The sequence below is a fragment of the Pezoporus wallicus genome, unplaced genomic scaffold, assembly GCF_028554395.1.
Source record: "Pezoporus wallicus isolate ANWC-B61680 ecotype Strahan unplaced genomic scaffold, APGP_CSIRO_Pwel_v1 contig_4901, whole genome shotgun sequence".
Lineage (NCBI taxonomy): Eukaryota > Metazoa > Chordata > Aves > Psittaciformes > Psittacidae > Pezoporus > Pezoporus wallicus.
In genome coordinates, this window is record NW_026640354.1 from 561,221 (window position 1) to 580,478 (window position 19,258).

The 19,258-nt window shown below is 38.3% G+C and overlaps 1 protein-coding gene across 1 annotated transcript in view; it reads left to right on the top strand.

Moving 5' to 3' along the window:
- Nucleotides 1–19,258, top strand: part of COL12A1 (collagen type XII alpha 1 chain) — a 102,509-nt gene that overhangs the window by 29,300 nt on the left and 53,951 nt on the right. The window contains exons 14-24 of the mRNA XM_057418796.1: nt 4,657–4,926; nt 6,726–6,992; nt 9,024–9,216; nt 11,871–11,992; nt 14,578–14,727; nt 14,814–14,933; nt 15,475–15,639; nt 15,758–15,904; nt 16,540–16,679; nt 17,844–17,973; nt 18,981–19,126. Coding sequence (XP_057274779.1) covers nt 4,657–4,926; nt 6,726–6,992; nt 9,024–9,216; nt 11,871–11,992; nt 14,578–14,727; nt 14,814–14,933; nt 15,475–15,639; nt 15,758–15,904; nt 16,540–16,679; nt 17,844–17,973; nt 18,981–19,126 — 1,850 coding nt within the window. The remainder of the gene's footprint in view (nt 1–4,656; nt 4,927–6,725; nt 6,993–9,023; nt 9,217–11,870; nt 11,993–14,577; nt 14,728–14,813; nt 14,934–15,474; nt 15,640–15,757; nt 15,905–16,539; nt 16,680–17,843; nt 17,974–18,980; nt 19,127–19,258) is intronic.

Below are 19,258 nucleotides of genomic sequence, written 5' to 3' on the forward strand. Positions count from 1 at the left end.
AGCTGATTCACAGTCTTGTGTTCAGTAACAACAATGATTGCTGGAGAGCTATGGGAAGTAAGCCAAGTGGACACAAGGAAACTACTCTAATATTATATTGTGTCTCTGGCATACTATAGTGATAAAACCTAACATGGAAATTGGGCATTGCAGAAGTCCAGAGCTGGGTGTAAAATCACCTGACTAAAAATTACCAAGTTAATTTTTGAGAATGCATCTGCACTGAGTGATAGTAGAGGTTCAGGGGACTGTGGGCAGACCAGCAGTGAGATAAAGACAGCTTAGAGATCTGATAGCCTGAAACTGGTGGCTGGCATGCTTGTCTAGGCAAGGGTTTGACCCGTACACTTTGTTTTACTGTGTATGTACTCACCATGGCTTACAGCTGTGTTTACACCAGCTGGTTTGGTGCTCCAGAACACCATAGGACCTAATGCCTGTTAGGGGATAATTTTCGAAAAACAACTGCTTCCTCACTTGCTGATGGCTTAGGGGCAGTATGAAATAATGAGCGTACTTTAGCTTCCATTTCAAGTCAGCAAATACAGGAGTCTTTTGATAACCACTTGTGAGCCAGCCAGTCAGCACTTTTCTTTCTTACAGTGTTCATTGTCCTTCTATGCTCCTTATCCATTCTGTTTAAACAAGTAGGAAAAAAGCAGATGTACAACAAGCATTTCTGAACACATGGACCAAAGAACAGAATGACTGCTTAGGGGTCACAGTTGTGGATTTTTTTTCTTTTCTTTTCTTTTCTTTTCTTTTCTTTTCTTTTCTTTTCTTTTCTTTTCTTTTCTTTTCTTTTCTTTTCTTTTCTTTTCTTTTCTTTTCTTTTCTTTTCTTTTCTTTTCTTTTCTTTTCTTTTCTTTTCTTTTCTTTTCTTTTCTTTTCTTTTCTTTTCTTTCTTTTCTTTTTTCTTTTCTCTTTTCTTTTCTTCTTTTTTTTTTTTTTTTTGTGAAATGTAAGCAAGGTAAGTAGGTATTTTGTTTTTAGTCCAAGGAAAAATATCTCATAGGTCTAATTGTATGTTTGCTAGAGAGCACAAGTATGTTCCTTGACTTTGAGTGTAGCAGCTTAGATAATTTTTAAGGGAATCCTAAGAAATTAAGACTTACAGTTGGACTGCATCTTAAACACAGGTGTTCTCCTAATACCAAAGCAGTTGTGGGAGATTCAGTGAAGCAGAAAAAAGCTGTCAGTGAACTTCCACTTCACACACGAGGTGCAAATCAAGTTAGTGTGTTATGTTAAAGAAATGTTCTTAGTTGCAGTGTACCATATAAAAAGTCTGATTTCCCTTACTAGGTAAGTTGTCTTGTCAGCAGTTTCCAACTATTTGAAGTAAAAATTTTCTGTTTAGTTCTAGTGGTTTGGTAGGAATCCCAGTCCCTTTTCCCTCTCTTACCTTGCCTTATAAAAAAGACATTTAGTTCCAAGGATTATTTCTTTCAGAACCAACAGTAAATGATATTCATTATAGTCCATTTCAAACAAATTATTTTCCTCTGTTATTTAATGACCTCAATAATGACTTAATCAATAATGGTTTTAAATGTGCAATTATTTTTGCAGTGTTTCCAACATATATCATTAGCTGTAACATCCAAAAGTAGACTTGCAAAAATTGTGCTGTGGTAGCAGATACTTTAATGCTGAAATCATGCTGTGGCAGAGCCATGTTTTAAAGTAGCCAAAATAAAGTGACTTGTGTATTTATATTACATTAAAATATGGAAAGAAAGGTTTTTATTGTGAGACATCTGTGCATTCTATCAAGTTAGGTTTTCCATATTTTTTCCATTTGGATTGCCTTATTCTTTTTTTTTTTTTTTTAATTGTATGAAAAAGCCAAGGTTTTGGAGTAGAAGCTTAAGAGCAGACAGAAAAATTGGTGTAATTTACTTCTGAAGGCAAATCTTTTTTTCAGGCATCCAGGAAAATCAGTCTTTGGAGTTTAGATTCTGCCTTGACTTTCATTTAGTGCAGTCACTGAATTCAGTGAGACTTCATGAAGCATGAGTTGAATCAAGCTTTTTTACTATAACTTTTTCACTATATGCAATGACTATTGTGAAATGAAAACTAAGTAAACTTTACCAAAACCTCTGTATCTTAAACTTTTTTTGAAGAGAGGATGACATAATTTGTGGTGATTTATATTGTGAAGCTAAAAACTGGTTTGAAGAGTAAAATTGTAAGAACTGATGCTGAGTTAGGATGAAAAAAAAAATTGTCTGCAGAAAAACATGATGGGATGTCCCAAGACTGTGAATTAAAATTGGAAAAAACCCACAACACAAAGGAATTATATTACATGCTCAAAGGAATTAATGGCAGTGTTCAAGACCAGGTGGCAGTGTTCAAGACCAGGTTGGACGAGGCCTTGTGTGATACGATTTAGCGTGAGGTGTCCCTGCCCATGGCAGGGGGGTTGGAACTAGATGACCTTAAGGTCCTTTCTAACCCTAACCATTCTATGATTCTATGATTCTATGAATTATATTACATGCCCTATTAGCTATATTTAAGAATCAGCTTTGTGATTGGAGAGGTACCTTCTGATTCTGTAATCTCTATAGGTATTGAATTTTTATTATATGGTAAGCACTGTTTTCGGATAGGTTGATATTAGTTTCCATTTGCCATTAAACCAAGTGGCATTCATTGGCTCAGTTTTAATGAAGTTGTGCTGGCAATGAAATAATTGCAAAATCAAGCTTTCTACAGGTAGTCCTGTTTGCTCCAGTGGGATTATGTTTGGAAATGTTGCATATTTGCAGTGGAAGTGAAAGACAAATGAGTATGAAAAGTAACAACACAGTATATGACTAAGAGCAACCTGTTGTTCAGTCTTGGACTGAAACTGCTTCAGGCTTCTCAAAACAGTGAGGTCTGTTCTTGCAGTAAGTCTAAGCAGTGGAAATTGGATAGGTAGTGAATTTCTCTGTGTTCAGAGATTTTGAATCTGGTCCCATGGCTTCTGTGGTATAATATAGGGTTATAGGACATTTTTATCAGTGCACTGAAGCTTAATTGTGATGCCATGAGGCCACCTCACGTGTTTAAGACCTCTTGCTATGCAGCCTCTCAAGAATGTCTGTACGGGGAGAAAGACCACTGAGAATAAACACCAAGGAACCAAGTACTTCTGTGTATATGTGGATGTGGTTTCATAGATCCCTTTTGCAGATTTTGCTGCAGTGAGGCCATTGCAATAAACCCACCAGTCAGCGCTCCTTTCCTGCCATCAAAGCCAGCCACTGCAATAGGAAAATTGAACATATGTTATAAATGTATGTTAAACATTAAACAGAAGCACTCCTTTCACTGTGCCTCTTCAGACCAATGAGATCCATTTTTAAGCAGTGGAATCACTCTGATGTGTTAGGTGAGACTCATGCATACAGCTGTCAGCTGGATTTCACAGACTAATGAGTTGTCTCCTTTGTTCCAAGCTGTCTGGAACAAACTACAGGGAGGAAAGAGGTACAAGTCTTATGAGTGGAAAGATGGAGAGTGTTTTGTACTTGTTGTGGGGTTTAAGCCCAGCTGGCAACCCAGAACCACGCAACCACTCGCTCACTACCCCCTTCCTCCTCCCTGCTCCCGGGGGGATGGGGAGGAGAATGGAAAGAATGTAACTCCCATGGGCTGAGATAAGAACAGCCCAGTAGCTAAGGTATAACACAAATCACTGCTGCTACCGCCAATGATAATAATGATAAGGGAAAGAACAAGGGAGGAGAATACAACCCCTCACTACCCGCCGACCGATACCCAGCCTGACCCGAGCAGTGATCTAGCCCTTCCGGGTAACTGCCCCCAGTTTATATAGTGGGCATGATGTGCTGTGGTATGGAATACCTCTTTGGCTAGTTTGGGTCAGGTATCCTGTCTCTGCTTCCTCCTGGCTTCCCCTCCTCCCTGGCAGAGCATGAGACTCAGAAAGTCCTTGGTAAACATTACTGAGCAACAACTTAAAACATTGGTGTTGTCAGTGTTGTTCCCTGGCTGAAAGTCAAAACCACAGCACTGCACCAGCTACTAAGAAGGAGAAAAATGACTGCTATTGCTGATCCCAGGACAGTACTGTAAGTGCAGCATGAAGTAAACACACTAGAAATAAGTTATAAACATAAAATGAAATAGCTGATAGATCTGGTGGTAGTCTGGAAGATAAGACTAGTACTATTAAATAAGAAAATAAAGTCATCAGAGAAAAGACTGACTCAGGTAAAAGTCTCCTTTATTTACCACCTTCCCACCCCGAAAAAAAGTTATGCACATGAAGATGAAGAGGGATGTATGAAATGATTTTCTTTACTTAAGAGTCAAAACCTACCTAAATAAGCACATCTAAGCACTTGCTTAATTTCAAGTATTTGGCTAATGCCATTTTTATTTTGCATATGCTAAAGCATAACTGCCAAGTGTCTTGCATGGTAAGAGACAGGATTGTTCATAGTTTAAAGTTAGCTTTAAGCATTTTGCTGGAAAAGCTACCAATTTTCTCTTGGAACTACAAACATGGTTGAAACTAATATTGATGGAAAATGTTTGCTTTTACTGTTATGATGATTTTTACTTTTCCATTTGTACTTTGCTAACTTTTGCTGTTTGTATTTTAGAGACAATTTGCTGTTTTCTTTCTTGTAGAGCGTGGTTCACCACGTAATTTGGTTACCACAGACATAACTGACACTACAGTTGGGTTATCATGGACACCAGCTCCAGGAGCAGTTAACGATTATAGGATAGTGTGGAAATCACTTTATGATGATACAATGGGAGAGAAAAAAGTGCCTGGAAATACTGTGGATGCCGTGCTAGAAGGCTTGGAACCAGAGACTAAATACAGGATTTCAGTATATGCAACCTACAGCAGTGGAGAAGGAGACCCAGTAGAAGGAGAGGCTTTTACTGATGGTGAGTGTAGTGCACCATTGCCACTATTGTAACATTCTGTTTTTGATGAAATTATGATATTTTAAAGCAAATGGAACTTATTTTTCTTCACCTTTCGTTTTTCCTGAAATTTCCCCACAAACCAAAATGCCACATCAGATCAGTCAATTCTGGCTTTTTTGTTTGACCATTAAATAAAAGGAAAAATCTGTCCTATGTCATGTAGATTTGGATTCAACAAGAGTTACTTCCACCTTAAGATGTGATTTTGTCTGCAAATTGCGCTAAAGCCAGACTTTCACAGATTTTGTATAACTGCTGGGAGTCAGGTGGAAGAAATGTTACGGATCGAGAAAGAAAAGATGGGTAAATCCCACAGAATCAGTGAATTTCTGTTCCAAATTATTGCCCTTTCCAACCTTCACAGTCCTTAAACTGAGTGATCACTTACTGGGTGATTTTAATGTTTGTTATTTACCTGTCCCGAGATAATTTTTCTTATTTGCTAAACATCATGTAGTGTTAGTCAAAGCAGGCTCAAGCCTCTCCTGCAGTGTAGGCAAAGTAAAAAACACTGAGAGGCCAGGCATAGCTTGTTGCTTTATAGCAAGAACTGGCAAGCAGAAGAGCCAGTTGAAGGGATGCCCTGAAGCAGTCTTCTAAAGGGGCCATATGAATATAAAGCCTGAGGAAATGCTCTTGGGAAGCATTGTGTGTTTACATGTTCTTGTACTCTTTCTTAAGCATCTGTTTTGACTACTGTTGGAGACAGACTACTGAACTACTTTAACCTTTGTCCCTGGCCCAGTTGTTCTTAAGTTCTCACAAGAGTAGAGTTTGCTGCCACTGGTAAGAGCTGACTCCCCAGAGTCAAAGCAGACTGCTGTCCCAGCAGAACTTCCTTCTTTCTTCATGAACAGCAGCATTAGCTGTCCTGCCTTCTTCTGGTTAAGTAGGCAGCTTAGCCAGATCATTTGTTACTTCTCTCAGTGTCCAGGGAACCTGCTGTGAGGCATGTCAATAGACCCATACCTGAGACTAACAGCGCATCTTTCTGGTATAAACACAGAAACTGTCACTTCCTAAGACTGGGAGACAATACTGTAGCCTGCAAAGTCTTCCTTACCATGTGACAAAATATTGACTGATTCTTTCATGCCAAGAAGGTTCTGTTTTGCCAAAACCTAGGTGGCTTATTCCGGCTGGCAGCCAGCATTACATACCTGTCATTTCATTTCAGAGCATTTGTAGCATTTTTACAGTCTGGAAAATATCTCTTAGAAATTGAATGCTGCAATTTGTAGAGAAAATGCTTTATTAGTCCATGTGCATAGTGGTGAGTGATTTTCCAAGTGTTTGGAAAGTCACTCACCACTGTTTGGAGGATAATTTTTATGGAGCCCAACACCCAGCAGTTTAGGTATTTACCAGTGCCTTATAAGATCTGTAAATGCGAAAGTTAGACAATCTTGACTCTACAGGACAGTGTATTCATAAAAAAACAGTGGCTTATAGTTTATCACTTTCATTTAAGAGTGCTGAATCCATTATTTAATAGATTATTGAAGAGTGTGACTAAATAAAACTTCCAATTATGCTGTGTCATAGTGGAAAGTACACTTGTGTTTGTTTAGTCTATTACAATTGAAAAAAATAATTTGACAGTGGCCTGTGAGATTCCCCACAGTCAAATACTGTAATTTTGAAAAGGGCAATTTTATTTTTTTTTTTAATACAGCAGAATGAATGTTGTAGGCATGCATTTAAATACATCTTTATGTGACAAAGTAAACATTTATCCATATTTTTACACTGAAAAGTGTCACAAAATGCCAGGACTGTGACAGTAGACAACGAAACAGAAAACACAATGAGAGTTAGATGGCAGCCTTCACCTGGGAAAGTCTTGTCATATCGTGTGTACTACCGACCACGCAGTGGAGGAAGACAAATGTTTGGAAGAGTAAATGCTCCTGCTACAAGCATAGTGTTAAAGCGACTTAAGCCACGGACTACGTATGACCTCAGTGTTGTCCCAATTTATGATTTTGGACAAGGAAAATCAAGAAAAGCAGAAGGAACAACAGGTATGTATCACAAGTGTGTACAGGATTTTATAAGTAAAGTTTTGTGCCTAAAATTGACTATCATGATACTTAGAAATGTATGGTGGAGTCTGCCAAGATCATGAATGAATGGACAAATTAAAAAAAAATGTTAGATGTTAAGAAGACAGTTTGATTTGTTCAGAACTCCACTATGTCACAGCCTGAGCACAGGGTCTTGATGTTGATACTGGGTAAATATGGTAAAAATGTAAATATGGTGTAAAATCTCATTGAAAATACTGGACTTGTTTTGAAAAACTGTCATCAGAAGTCAAAGCAAGGTGTTTTGAGAGGAAGACCTTATATAGACTAAATGAAGTATTAGTTGCTTCACAATTTGCCTTTTGGTTGTGGGCATTGATTAAATAGCTACCCAGCATCTTATTACTTAGATTTGTCTTCTTTGGTCACCTTATTTTTTGTGGAAAAGCTGAATTAATAAAAAGGGGGAATAGGTGATTTTGAAGAGTCGTAATTAGAAGCTTGACCTCAGAGACTGTGGTCTACTGGACAAGCTCTTTTCTCCCAGAAGCTGAAGCTCTAAAATATTTATTAAGTCCTGTTGAGGGATTTTTTGCGGTAAAAGCAAAACTAATTTTCTGCTCTGCCTTTAGTATGTGTCTAATGCTGGTCTTTATTTTTGTAAGGAAATGTTCTCTTGGTATCCAGATCAAATCAACCAGATAAATCTCAGATCATCCAGCTGCTTTTGATTTTTTGTTCATCTTGATATGGGATATGCCTCTGTGCTTTCAGTGTAAATAGTTGTGGTAATCACACTTTGGAAGAAAGTGGAGCCTGAGTGATCTTGTTAGTTCAAGCTGTCAAGATAATTCAGGGAGGAGTATCATGGGAGGTGAGACAGAGAGGCTGTACTTTTCCTTGTGAGTGGGAGTGTATCCATGGTTTCTCAGGGGAATTCACAGTCTGTGGACATTTATGATCTTTCAGCCATAGCTAGACAATTACATTGGCAAAAAGGTACAAAAACCTGTTTTTTTTTTGTTTTTCCCTCCACCTTTTCACTCCAAAGTGGTAGTGGTGACTTTCTGTTTACTCTAATTCCCATTTTTGCAACTTATAAAGATTATACTGCTGCAGCATTTTCTACAACTGCACTTTAGATTTATACAAAGCAAAAGTGACGCAGAAGCTCGCAGCAGGCTTATTAACCACTTTGTCTATGAGGACTGACCTGCACTGGATAGCTGTTAGTCTTCAGAGGAAGCTGCTCTTGACCTAAAAAACTCAAGTGGTTTGGCTGCACTCCTCTGAAGAATTATTTTTTGACATACTGCCATACCTGTGGTTGGTGAAGTTGCTTGAGGTGCTAGGCTCTGAGCCTGTAAAGGGAGAGGACTGTTGGCAAGACCTTTTCTATGAAGGAGTCCTTGCCTCCACTCTCTCCATACTCTGACCTCTGGGACCCAGAGCTCTGAAGAAGAAGCAGCTTGAAAAATGATATTGGCAACTGAGTACTGTCTGGGTGTGATTTTTGCCTGCAGTGAATTCTCATTTTTCCAGTGTTAGTTTGAGGGGAAGCTGTTTCCATTTCTCTCTTTTGGTCTATATGCCTCATCTATTTGCTACCATATAAAAGAGAGAGGGCTAAGTTAAGCTGCTCATCTAGTTGCTCCATAATTAAGAGAGAAAGACTGACAGTGGTTAGTCCACCTGTTCTCAACACTTACTGAAGATCAGATGGATGTTTAAGGTAGGTGAGATGAATTGCTATCTATCCCTCAGTCTGCTGACTGTGGAGGGAGCCTTAATAACAAACCTAGCTTGCATACCTATTGGTTAGATAGATAAAATTAAATGAAGTAAATCTTACCTTTTACATCTTGATGCTTGACTTTATGTCAAAGGAAAGGTACAAAGAGTTTAGGACTGCCATTAATACTGGATTTTCATATGGATTTTTACATAAAAGCATACTTGTTGATTTTTTTATTGTTTTTTTTTTCTGTAAGCAGACCTGATTTAAACCTTTATTCCCCATCCTTGCAGCCTCACCCTTTAAGCCACCTCGAAATCTGAGAACTTCTGATTCAACTATGTCAAGCTTCCGAGTAACATGGGAGCCAGCTCCCGGACGAGTGAAGGGGTACAAAGTAACTTTCCACCCTACAGAAGACAATGGGAGTCTTGGAGAATTAATAGTGGGGCCATATGACAGTACAGTCGTATTGGAGGAGCTTAGGTATGGATAATAATCAATGTCTTTTTTTTTCTTTTTTCGTTCATAACTTTATCTTAGTTTTGATTAATCATGATCTGGTATTGAAACACCTGGCAAAAGTAAGAAGGAAAGTAATTTTGTCAGTAAGCTATGAGGATCTTGTTACGAGGTGTCTGAAAAGCACCTGGCAGGGCTCTTTCTGAGATTATTCGTTCACATCACTTGTGGTGTTCTGACAGGAACTGAAGGGGCAGAACCTGTATTCTGCATTTTGCATATGAGAAAGCTAATGAGATACTGGAAAAAGTTGGGATTTCTAAAGTTTCCTCCCAAAAGTTCCTTACCTCATGTTTGTTAAAAAAAACACCTTAGTTTAGTTCTTGATCCATTTTCTCAGATAAATCAGGCCTGGATTTATAAGGTAGGCTTCAGACCATGCCCAAATCCGTTATGCAAATATACTAAATAAATTAGAAATTGGTTCATTAAAAGTCTTAGTATTATAGGATGGTTTGGGTTGGAAGGGACCTTAAAGGTCATCGTAGTTCCAAGCTACCTGACATAGGCAGGGATACCTTCCACTAGACCAGACTGCTCAAAGCACCATCCAGCCTGGCCTTGAGCACTGCCAGGGATGGAGCAGCCAAAGCTTTTCTGGGCAACCTATGCTAGTGCCTCACCACCCTCACAGGGAATAATTTCTTCCTTATCAAAATCTACCCTCTTTCAGTTTAAAGCAATTCCCCCTTGTCCTGTCACTACATGCCCTTGTAAAAACTCCTTCTCCAGCTTTCTTATAACCCCCATTTAGGTACTGGAAGGCTGCTATAAGGTCTCCTTGGAGACTTCTTCAGGCTGAGCAACACCAACTCTTTAAGCCTGTCTTCAAAAGAGAGGTGCTCCAGCCCTTTGATTATCTTTGTGTCCCTCCTATGGACTTGCTACAAGTCCATGTCCTCCTTGTGCTAGAAGCCCCACAGCTGAACGCAGTACTCCAAATGGGGTCTCGTGAGAACACAGTAGAGGGGGAGAATCACCTTTGACCTGATGGTCATGTTTCTTTTGATGCAGCCCAGAATAGTCAGCTTTCTGGGCTGTGAGCACACACTGCCGGCTCATGTTGAACCGATCAACCAACATTACCAAGTCTTTCTCTTCAGGGCTGCTAGCAGTCCTCTCTGCCCAGCCTGTATGTGTGCTTGGGATTGCCATGACCCAGACGCAGGACCTTGCACTTGGCCTGGTTGAACTTTATGAGGCTTACACAGGCACACCTCTCAAGCCTGTCGAGGTCCCCCAGGATGTCATCCTTTTCCTCCAGTGTATCAATTGCATCATGCAGCTTGGTGTTGTCAGAAAACTTACTGAGGGTACACTCACTCCCACTGTTCATTTTGCTGACAAAGATGTTAAACAGTGGCAGTCCACATACTGACCTTTGAGGAGTACCACTCATCACTGGTTTACACTTGGATATTGAGCAATTTACTTCAACTCTCTGCATGAAACCTTCCAGCTAATTTCTTATCCACTGAGTGGTCTATCCATCAAATCCGTTCCTCTCCAGTTTAGAGACAAGTGTGTTGTATGGACAGTGTCAGAGGCTTTGCACAAGTCCAGGTAGATGATGGCAGTTGCTTTTCCCTTATCCGTCAATGCTGCAACCCGGTAATAGAAGGCCACCATATTTGTCAGGCATGATTTGCCCTTAGTGAAACCATGCTGGTTGTCACCATTCACCCCCTTATTTTCCATGTGCCTGAGCATTGTTTCCAGGAGGATCTGCTCTGTGATCTTGCTGGGCACTGAGATAAGACTGACTGGCCGGTAGTTCTCTGTGTCTTACTTTTTTTAAAATGGGGGTTATTTTTCCCCTTTATCAATCACTGGAAATTTTACTGGCCTGCCATGACTTCTTAAGTGTGATAAATAGTGGCTTGGCCACTTCATCTGCTTATTCCCTCAGGATTTGCAGATACATCTTATCAGGTCCCATGGACTTGTCCACCTTTAAGTTCCTTAGATGGTCTCAAACCTGATTTTCTCCTACAGCAGATGGTTCTTTATTCTCCCAGTCCTTGCCTTTGCCTTCTGTTACTTGGGCAGTGTTGCTGGAGCACTTTCTGGTGAAGACTGATACAAAAATTTTGTTGAGTACCTCAGCCTTCTCCGTATCCTGGGTAACTAGATCTCCCATTTCCTTCCAGAGAGCACCCACATTTTCCCTAGCTTTTTTGTCTTCTGTAGAAGCTTGTGTTGTTGCCTTTGATGTCTCTGGCCAAACTTCAGCTTTCCTAACCTGATCTTTGGCTACTCAGAAAATTTCTCTGTATTCCTCCCAGGCTACCCTTTTCACCCTCTGTAGGCATCCTTTTTGTATTTGAGTTTGTTCAGGAGTTCCTTGTTTATCCATGCTCCAGGTGGTTTTTCCTATGTCGGGATGCATTGCTCAATTACTTGAAAGAAGAAGGCTATAAATTTAAGTGTAGAGTCTAGAATCAGCTTGTATATTGTCAAAACTTCATTGTTTTGTGGAAAAGTTAGTCTTTGGGCTTCACATTTTAGCACCTTCTTTTCCATGGGGGATTTTTTTCTGTGAGAATTTCAGAAATGAAGTGTCAGTGTTTAGCTAGCCAAGTCATTTTAGTTACAGTACATTTGTTTAACTGTTGCAGGGCAGGAACTACCTATAAGGTAAATGTATTTGGAATGTTTGAAGGAGGAGAGAGCAGCCCCCTGGTTGGACAAGAGATGACCACCCTTTCAGATACTACTTCGGAGCCATTTTTATCTAGAGGTAAACATGATTGAAGAAAGCACAGTCTTGGCTTTTGAATAAAAAAAGACCAGCATTTTCTTATCATATTTCTAATGTACATAAACATTTATTTACAGGATTCAGTGTACTCGCTACCCTGATGACATAACCCCTGGTCTAAAATGACCATTAAGTATGTCTCAGTTCATGATTCTAGTCCTTTGCACCCTTTGGATGATAACTCAGACAACCAATGCTTTGCTGATTACTCAAAGCCATCTGCATTGCATTTTCAAGCCATACACAACTGTGCTAAATCACATAAGGTCAAATTCTTGAACAGAGAGCATGGCTCACCTACAGGGTTTTCAGAGGAGTAGAAGAAGGAATTTTAAGATCTTTAGTGTTTGCTTGTCCTTATATGGTGACTCTTCCTTTTAAGACTAAGGTGTCATGAACAAAGATCTGTGATAGTTGGGAATGTCCTGGTATTACTGTGTATTGTTTAAGTTTATATTCAACATAACTGTCAGTGAGTAATTTGTTTGTGATTTTGGTTGTTTTTTTTATTTTTCTTACTATAGCAGGAGGAGGTTTAGGTCAGAAATGCAATTGCTGAGTGTTCTCCTCTATCTGTTTGGGAGCTTCTCCCTGCATAGCTAAACCTTCCAGTTATAGCTCTGATAGGAGCTCTCTTGGAGTGGTTAATGGACCTCTGCATGCTAATAGTTGTGTTCACCATACTCTTAGTTGATACTGGATAAGGAGAATTTCAGGGTTCAGTTGTCCTTCATGAAAAGCATAAAGAATCAGATCTTTGCTTTTTAATAGCCAAGTATACATGCAGAAATAAAGACTTTTCTGCCCTTTCAAGGTTTGCATAACAATCAGAGAGAATTTGGTGTGGAGACATAACCTAACTATAAAGGCCTTTCAGAGTTAAATAAAAAAGTTTCTGATAGTTTCCTCTATTCTTTTCGCTTAACCTCTCTGATGCCTTTTTTCCACTGTGTAAAAAATACCTCATGTAATGTTATCTGCAAAATTTTTAGAAACTTTTTATTTAATTACTGTCTCTTTCTGTCTAAAACAAGAGGGTAAAATTGAGAAAAACTACATAACAGGCCATCAGTGACATTAGAGTAAAGTTGTAACAAGTCTGGCAGAAAAATAATTATATCTGGAGTGGTTTGTTAGTTTTTATTATGACAACTGTTATATCTGTCTTCACTGATATAGTCTTTAAGCTAATTAAGTTTACTAATGCATGGATTTGAGTCATGTTTAATGTGAAAAATGAATTTTATATCTGGGTCTGTAAATGTAATAGCACATTATTTATTGATAGAGGAAAAAAATCACCCTAGGTCTGGTGCCTTTGCTAGAATTTTCCGTGTGGGGAACTATGGTAGTTGGAAGAAAAATAAAAGTCAAAATAGTTTAACTTTTATATTGTACATGAAGCTAAGTGTAACTGTGATATTAAAGTTATGCATGCAAGTTTTTGTACTAACATGATTTGACTTAAACCGTACTCCCAACTGATTTTATTGTCCTGACTAAAGACTAGATCTATATTTTCTATGCAGAAGAGGATCATATTTTTAACCCCCAGGTACATGGAATAGTTATATTCATGAGTCTACAGTGTTGGATCAATTATGTGGAACATATATGAAATCACAATATCTTTCAACTGTGATGAGTGTGGCTGATTTTTCTCAATGGGATTTCTTCCATATAAAGACCAGAAGCTCTGATGGCAGGAAACCAGAAAATTTGCAGCTGGTAACACAATCTACAGGAAAAGAGAGAGAGCAAGGATTTATTTTTTATTTTTGCAAATGGCTGTGGATAAAATTACTCTGTCTTTCTGTTTTGTATAATTTTTTTTTGTGATTTTCCTTGTGATGAAAACAATATGATGTGTATTTTATTCTGTAAGTTGTAAACTGAAGGTATCTGGAACAACTTCCTACCTTTTCAGAACATTGCAGCTTTATATAAATGTTTGTTCTTTTCCCCTCTTTATCTCTTGACCTGTGTTTATATTTGTGTATCTTTCTTTCCGGTATGTGCAAACTTCTATACCACTTGTATGACCATGTCTTTTTCCCCTGAAAATTCAGAAATGTTATTTATTCGAAAGTGGTTGTAATATATGCTATTAAATCCTGTATTACATAGTTAAAAGTTTAGCTATTCATGACAGACTGAAGTACTGTAAATTTGATAATTTGATAATGGCCACTGCCATAGCAGTAGTCACTTTAGTAATCTTTTACAAAACTTCTTAAATCAAGTTATCAACCATCTTTAAAGACCAAAACAGATAATGACAGGACAAAAGAGAAGACTGGTCTTAGCATTTGCAAAGGCTTATTTATAAAAGGAAACATACATGAAGAAATTTATACAGCTTTTGCCATGGAACCAGTGACTAGTGTGAATAATGTTCACAAATAGGTCATACTTGACAGAGTGCCAGTGAATAAACTAGAGCTACTTTGGAAGCTAACTCATGACATACGTCATATAAAAGGATGAAAAAAGAAAGTTATCTTGCTAAGGATATATTTTTCTGGTTGAAAGCTTATCATATATTTTTCTGGTTGACCTGGCAGGTTTAGAATGTAGAACCAGAGCAGAAGCTGATATTGTGCTGCTGGTGGATGGCTCATGGAGTATCGGGCGGCCAAATTTTAAAACTATCAGGAACTTCATTGCTCGTATTGTTGAAGTTTTTGATATTGGTCCTGACAAAGTACAGATTGGTAAGTCCTCATATGTTGGAGGGAGAATGAGGTGTAACTGCTGCACAGCCGCATAATAACTGAGCGATGATGGCTTTTTTTACCAGGTCTTGCACAGTATAGCGGAGATCCCAGAACAGAATGGAATCTCAATGCTTACCGAACCAAACAGGCTTTGTTAGAGGCTGTAGCCAACTTACCGTACAAAGGAGGCAATACTCTAACAGGTATGTCATACTGCCAGGATTTTCTTTAAGCTCCAATAAAAATAATTCTAATAGATGACCCCAGTTTTGTTCAGTGAGTTCAAATTTGTCCATGATGAAATGGCCTTACAGTTCAGTATGTTTGGAAAAGAACTGGCATAGCATAGACATATAAACTCAGTGAAAGTCTGGAGAAATGTGATGGAGGGCAGCTTGGGTGATGTCCAGTTATCTCTCTGCATATGAGAACAAGAAAACTAAGTTCCATGTCAGGGTTGGAATGAAGACAAGGTGAGGTCCTAGAAGGGAGGCTACAGGAGATCAGATAGGAGGGTGATACATAAAAAGTCAGAGATTAGAGACTCTGATATGGCTGAAATAGTATCAGTTGCTGGTAAGTCTAGATGATAGGCTGCAATTAGATTCCAAGTGCTTCTAGAAGGAAGTAAATTGTGGAATGATGATGTTGGAGTGAAATCACCAGGATGAAATACTCTCCTTTACCATGGGTAGCATATGGAAATAATTTATAGTGATGGTTACCTTCTTTGTATCATGCTAGGAATGGCCTTGGATTTCATCTTAAAAAACAACTTCAAACAAGATGCAGGTTTAAGGCCCAGAGCTCGCAAAATTGGTGTTCTCATCACTGATGGCAAATCACAAGATGATGTAGTTACCCCTTCAAGAAGACTCAGAGATGAAGGGGTGGAACTTTATGCAATTGGTAAGTGAAGAGGTAGTGTGCACCAGCTCCCTCCTGCCCATCTGCTAAATACATTCGTAGCGTTATGCTTCATGGCCACAATTTATAACAAGTTTTGTTTTCATGTCTTCTCTGTAAGGTATTAAAAATGCAGATGAAAATGAACTGAAGCAGATTGCAACGGATCCAGATGACATCCATGCTTACAATGTTGCAGATTTCTCCTTCCTGGCTAACATTGTTGATGATGTAACCACGAATCTGTGTAATAGTGTGAAAGGTCCAGGTACATCACTTTTTCAGTCTAATTCATCCTTTTTCCATTTATGTGCTTGCGCTGCAAATTCCTTTTTATTACTTACTGGGAACACTGTGTAGCCTTGGGCTGTTTTTTCAGCTGCTGGTGTGAGGAAGTTAGGCAGACCACCTGGACTACCCTGCAGGGGTTCTTTCTTTCTTTTCAACAATGACTGTATTATACCTAACACAGCATGACATGGATTGATGTGCCTTCTTTTCTCCCAAAGTCAGGAAGTATGTTGCTCAGTGTGTCACTTTTTTACTCATTGTTGCAGATTCTTTGATACTTCTCCAGTAAGGAAAATTTCAGCAGCCCTGCTCTTTTCCAGTATTAATGTCTGACAGCCCAAAATCAAATCTGAGCATAGAAAAACGGTAATGCTAGCTGATGGTTGTCCAGTGAAACACTGGTGTTGAAGATGGAGTAGGAATGACAGGGAGCTTATTTGGTCTTGAGTGTGATGTGAGCTATCTTCACACAGTTGTTTTAAGAATTCCTGAGGAAACAGAAACATAAGCAAATACCTAAAGAAGTTTTTCCCTAAGCATTTTTTGTCTAGTGTTTTTATTCCTGATGATTTAAGATAAATTAATAATTTTGAAATTTACTTCCACTTGTAGGTGATTTGCCACCTCCCTCTAACCTAGTTATTTCAGAAGTGACACCTCGTTCTTTCAGACTGAGATGGACTCCACCTCCTGAGAGTGTTGATAGATACAGAGTTGAATATTACCCTACCTCTGGAGGTAGCCCTCAGCAGGTTAGTACTATATGTTCATCTCTGACATTGCCCATGAGAACCTCAGACCTTCGCAATACAGTAATGTCATTCTGAAGTTTGTGCTGTGTATAGTGTAACAGTAAATGAAAGAAGGCTCCCAAGATCAAGAATATCGAGACTCATAAATGATACTCAAAATTACAAAAAGTAGGAGCATATAAATTACTTTGATTGTTTTAAAATCGTGAATGCAGGAGAAAGTTGTATTTCTTAAAAAATAGTTGACTGGTATTTCTAGCAATTCCTTTCTGTTCATATTCAACTGTCATATAATGGTTTAAATAAGCCTGTAGCAGAAATTTTCTGAGCATACTCATGTGTAGGCTTACCATCCTTTTAGTACATTTTCTGTTAGTAAAAAAAAAAACCAAAACAGTGAATGATACAATAAGCTAGTGCTTTGATTAATATTATATGATGGCACTTGGAATCTGTGCCTAAGCATATCCTCCAAACTGCGTAATGCACAGGGTCAAACTCATCCTGTGGTCATTACTTCTCCATGCAGAAAGCCAGTAATCAGCAGCCCTGGTTCAGGCAATCTGAACTGCTCATTACTCACTTTAACCAGACAGAACAGTGTTTAGAAGACTGAAGTTAGGTGCCTCTGTGTACCTAACTCTGAATTTCCAGTCTCTGAATGTGGCTTTTAAATCTTAACTCAGATTTGACGGAGGGAGAATTTAGTCTTAGTAAATTATGATCTCAGGATTTGGGGTTTGATTAAGGCTAGAACAGCCATTCCACTGCACAATGACTTCACAGCTTGTTTGCTGGCTTTTATGTTCTGCAAAGTGTTGCTAATGCCATGTGCTGTAACCATCTAGATTATCCTGGAGGTTTAAAACTTCTTTCCAAAGATGTAACATGTACCCCTGGCACTTCATTTATGTTGCTGGGTAATATAAAAGTGTGAACCATGTGTAAAAGCAGGATGCACAGTGAGTGCTGTTAGCTATATCCAGCTCTGTTCAGACAAGTGTTTGTCTGCCAAAATACATAGAAGATTAAGACCATACTTATTTTTAGTTCCATACCAATGATTTCTGAAGAGTTTCACAAATATTTTTTTTTTTTATCTTAGAGATAAGATTACAAGTTCATTTGTTGTACAGTAGTTAACATTGCTTCTCTTTGATGTAGTTTTATGTAAGTAGGATGGAAACCACGACAGTTCTGAAAGATCTGAAACCTGAAACAGAATATGTGGTTAACGTGTTTTCTGTGGTAGAAGATGAAAGCAGTGAACCTCTAATCGGCAGTGAAATAACTTGTAAGTTAAAAATAGAACTTGTATAACATGTTAACAGCCAGTTTGGCATCTGGGGAACTGTCCAGTAGAACTGTGAGCTTTCTTCATAGAGGAAACAAAATTTCTAATTTGAATGACCAAATTGTGTTGTGTTACACTGGTTGTTCAGATCTTGGCTGGAAAACTTTAGCAAAGTGAAACTGCAGTGTAATAAAACACATTTGTCCCAGCTTCTTTCCAGACTCATAAAGCACTACTGTACATGATTAGAGCAGCAGACATGAAATCTGACCATATACAAAGGTGTACTCTTTAATTTTTATGCTAGATAATTAATTCCTGCTACTAGGAGCCAAAATGCTATAAAAAAATCGTTCTAATTTTATAAAATTAACAAAAAGACAGTTAAACAGAATTTTATCTTTTCTACAAGACAGACCTTTGTCATATTTCTGTTAGCTGTCTTCATGATTGAATTTAGGTATATTTATGCTGAATGCAACATAGGGTGACTGTTCTGCCTCTAAGAATATTGAATGTTAGGTGTTCATTTCACTTCTTTGATTGTTTTGTACTAGGCTTGTCATAAACCCTTAAAGTATGTACATGATTTTTATGAATTCTGTGGCATTTTTATGTGTAATAATTTGAGAAATACAGAAAACAAGAAAAAAGTACAAAAACCCTTTTAGAAGTACAGATCCCAAAACAGCCATGTTGTTTCGTATTAAAGCATTCATATGAGTTAATAGTGCTTTTTAGAATATTCAAGTGTTCCAGTGTAGTCTTGTGAGATAGTTTTAACTGTGTATATAGCAAACCTGTGTCACATTCAAAATATGATGACTGTTACCTCATTCTTAAACTAAGTGCCACTTAAAATACCACTACTTGCAGATCACTTTCTATTACCCACAAAGTACCCTAATACCCATGTGCAACATTCTCAGTGGTGCTATCTTTGATGTGAAATATGAAAAGTGAAAAAGCTGAAGGAAATAAATTAATATATGTGTTTTATTTGACAGTGCCAATCTCTTCAGTTAGAAACTTGAATGTTTATGATATTGGATCAACTTCCATGCGAGTGAGATGGGAACCTCTCAATGGGGCTACTGGTTATTTGTTAACATATGAACCTGCGAATGCCACAGTCCCAACCACAGAAAAAGAGGTGAGAGAATTTGTCATTATTTCCTGTACTCTACCAAAAATAAACTAAGAAAAACTGAAGGTTTTCTTGATCTACCATTGTAGTCAAGAGAGACTGGCATGTACTTCTTGAAGCACTGTGAACTTACTGGGA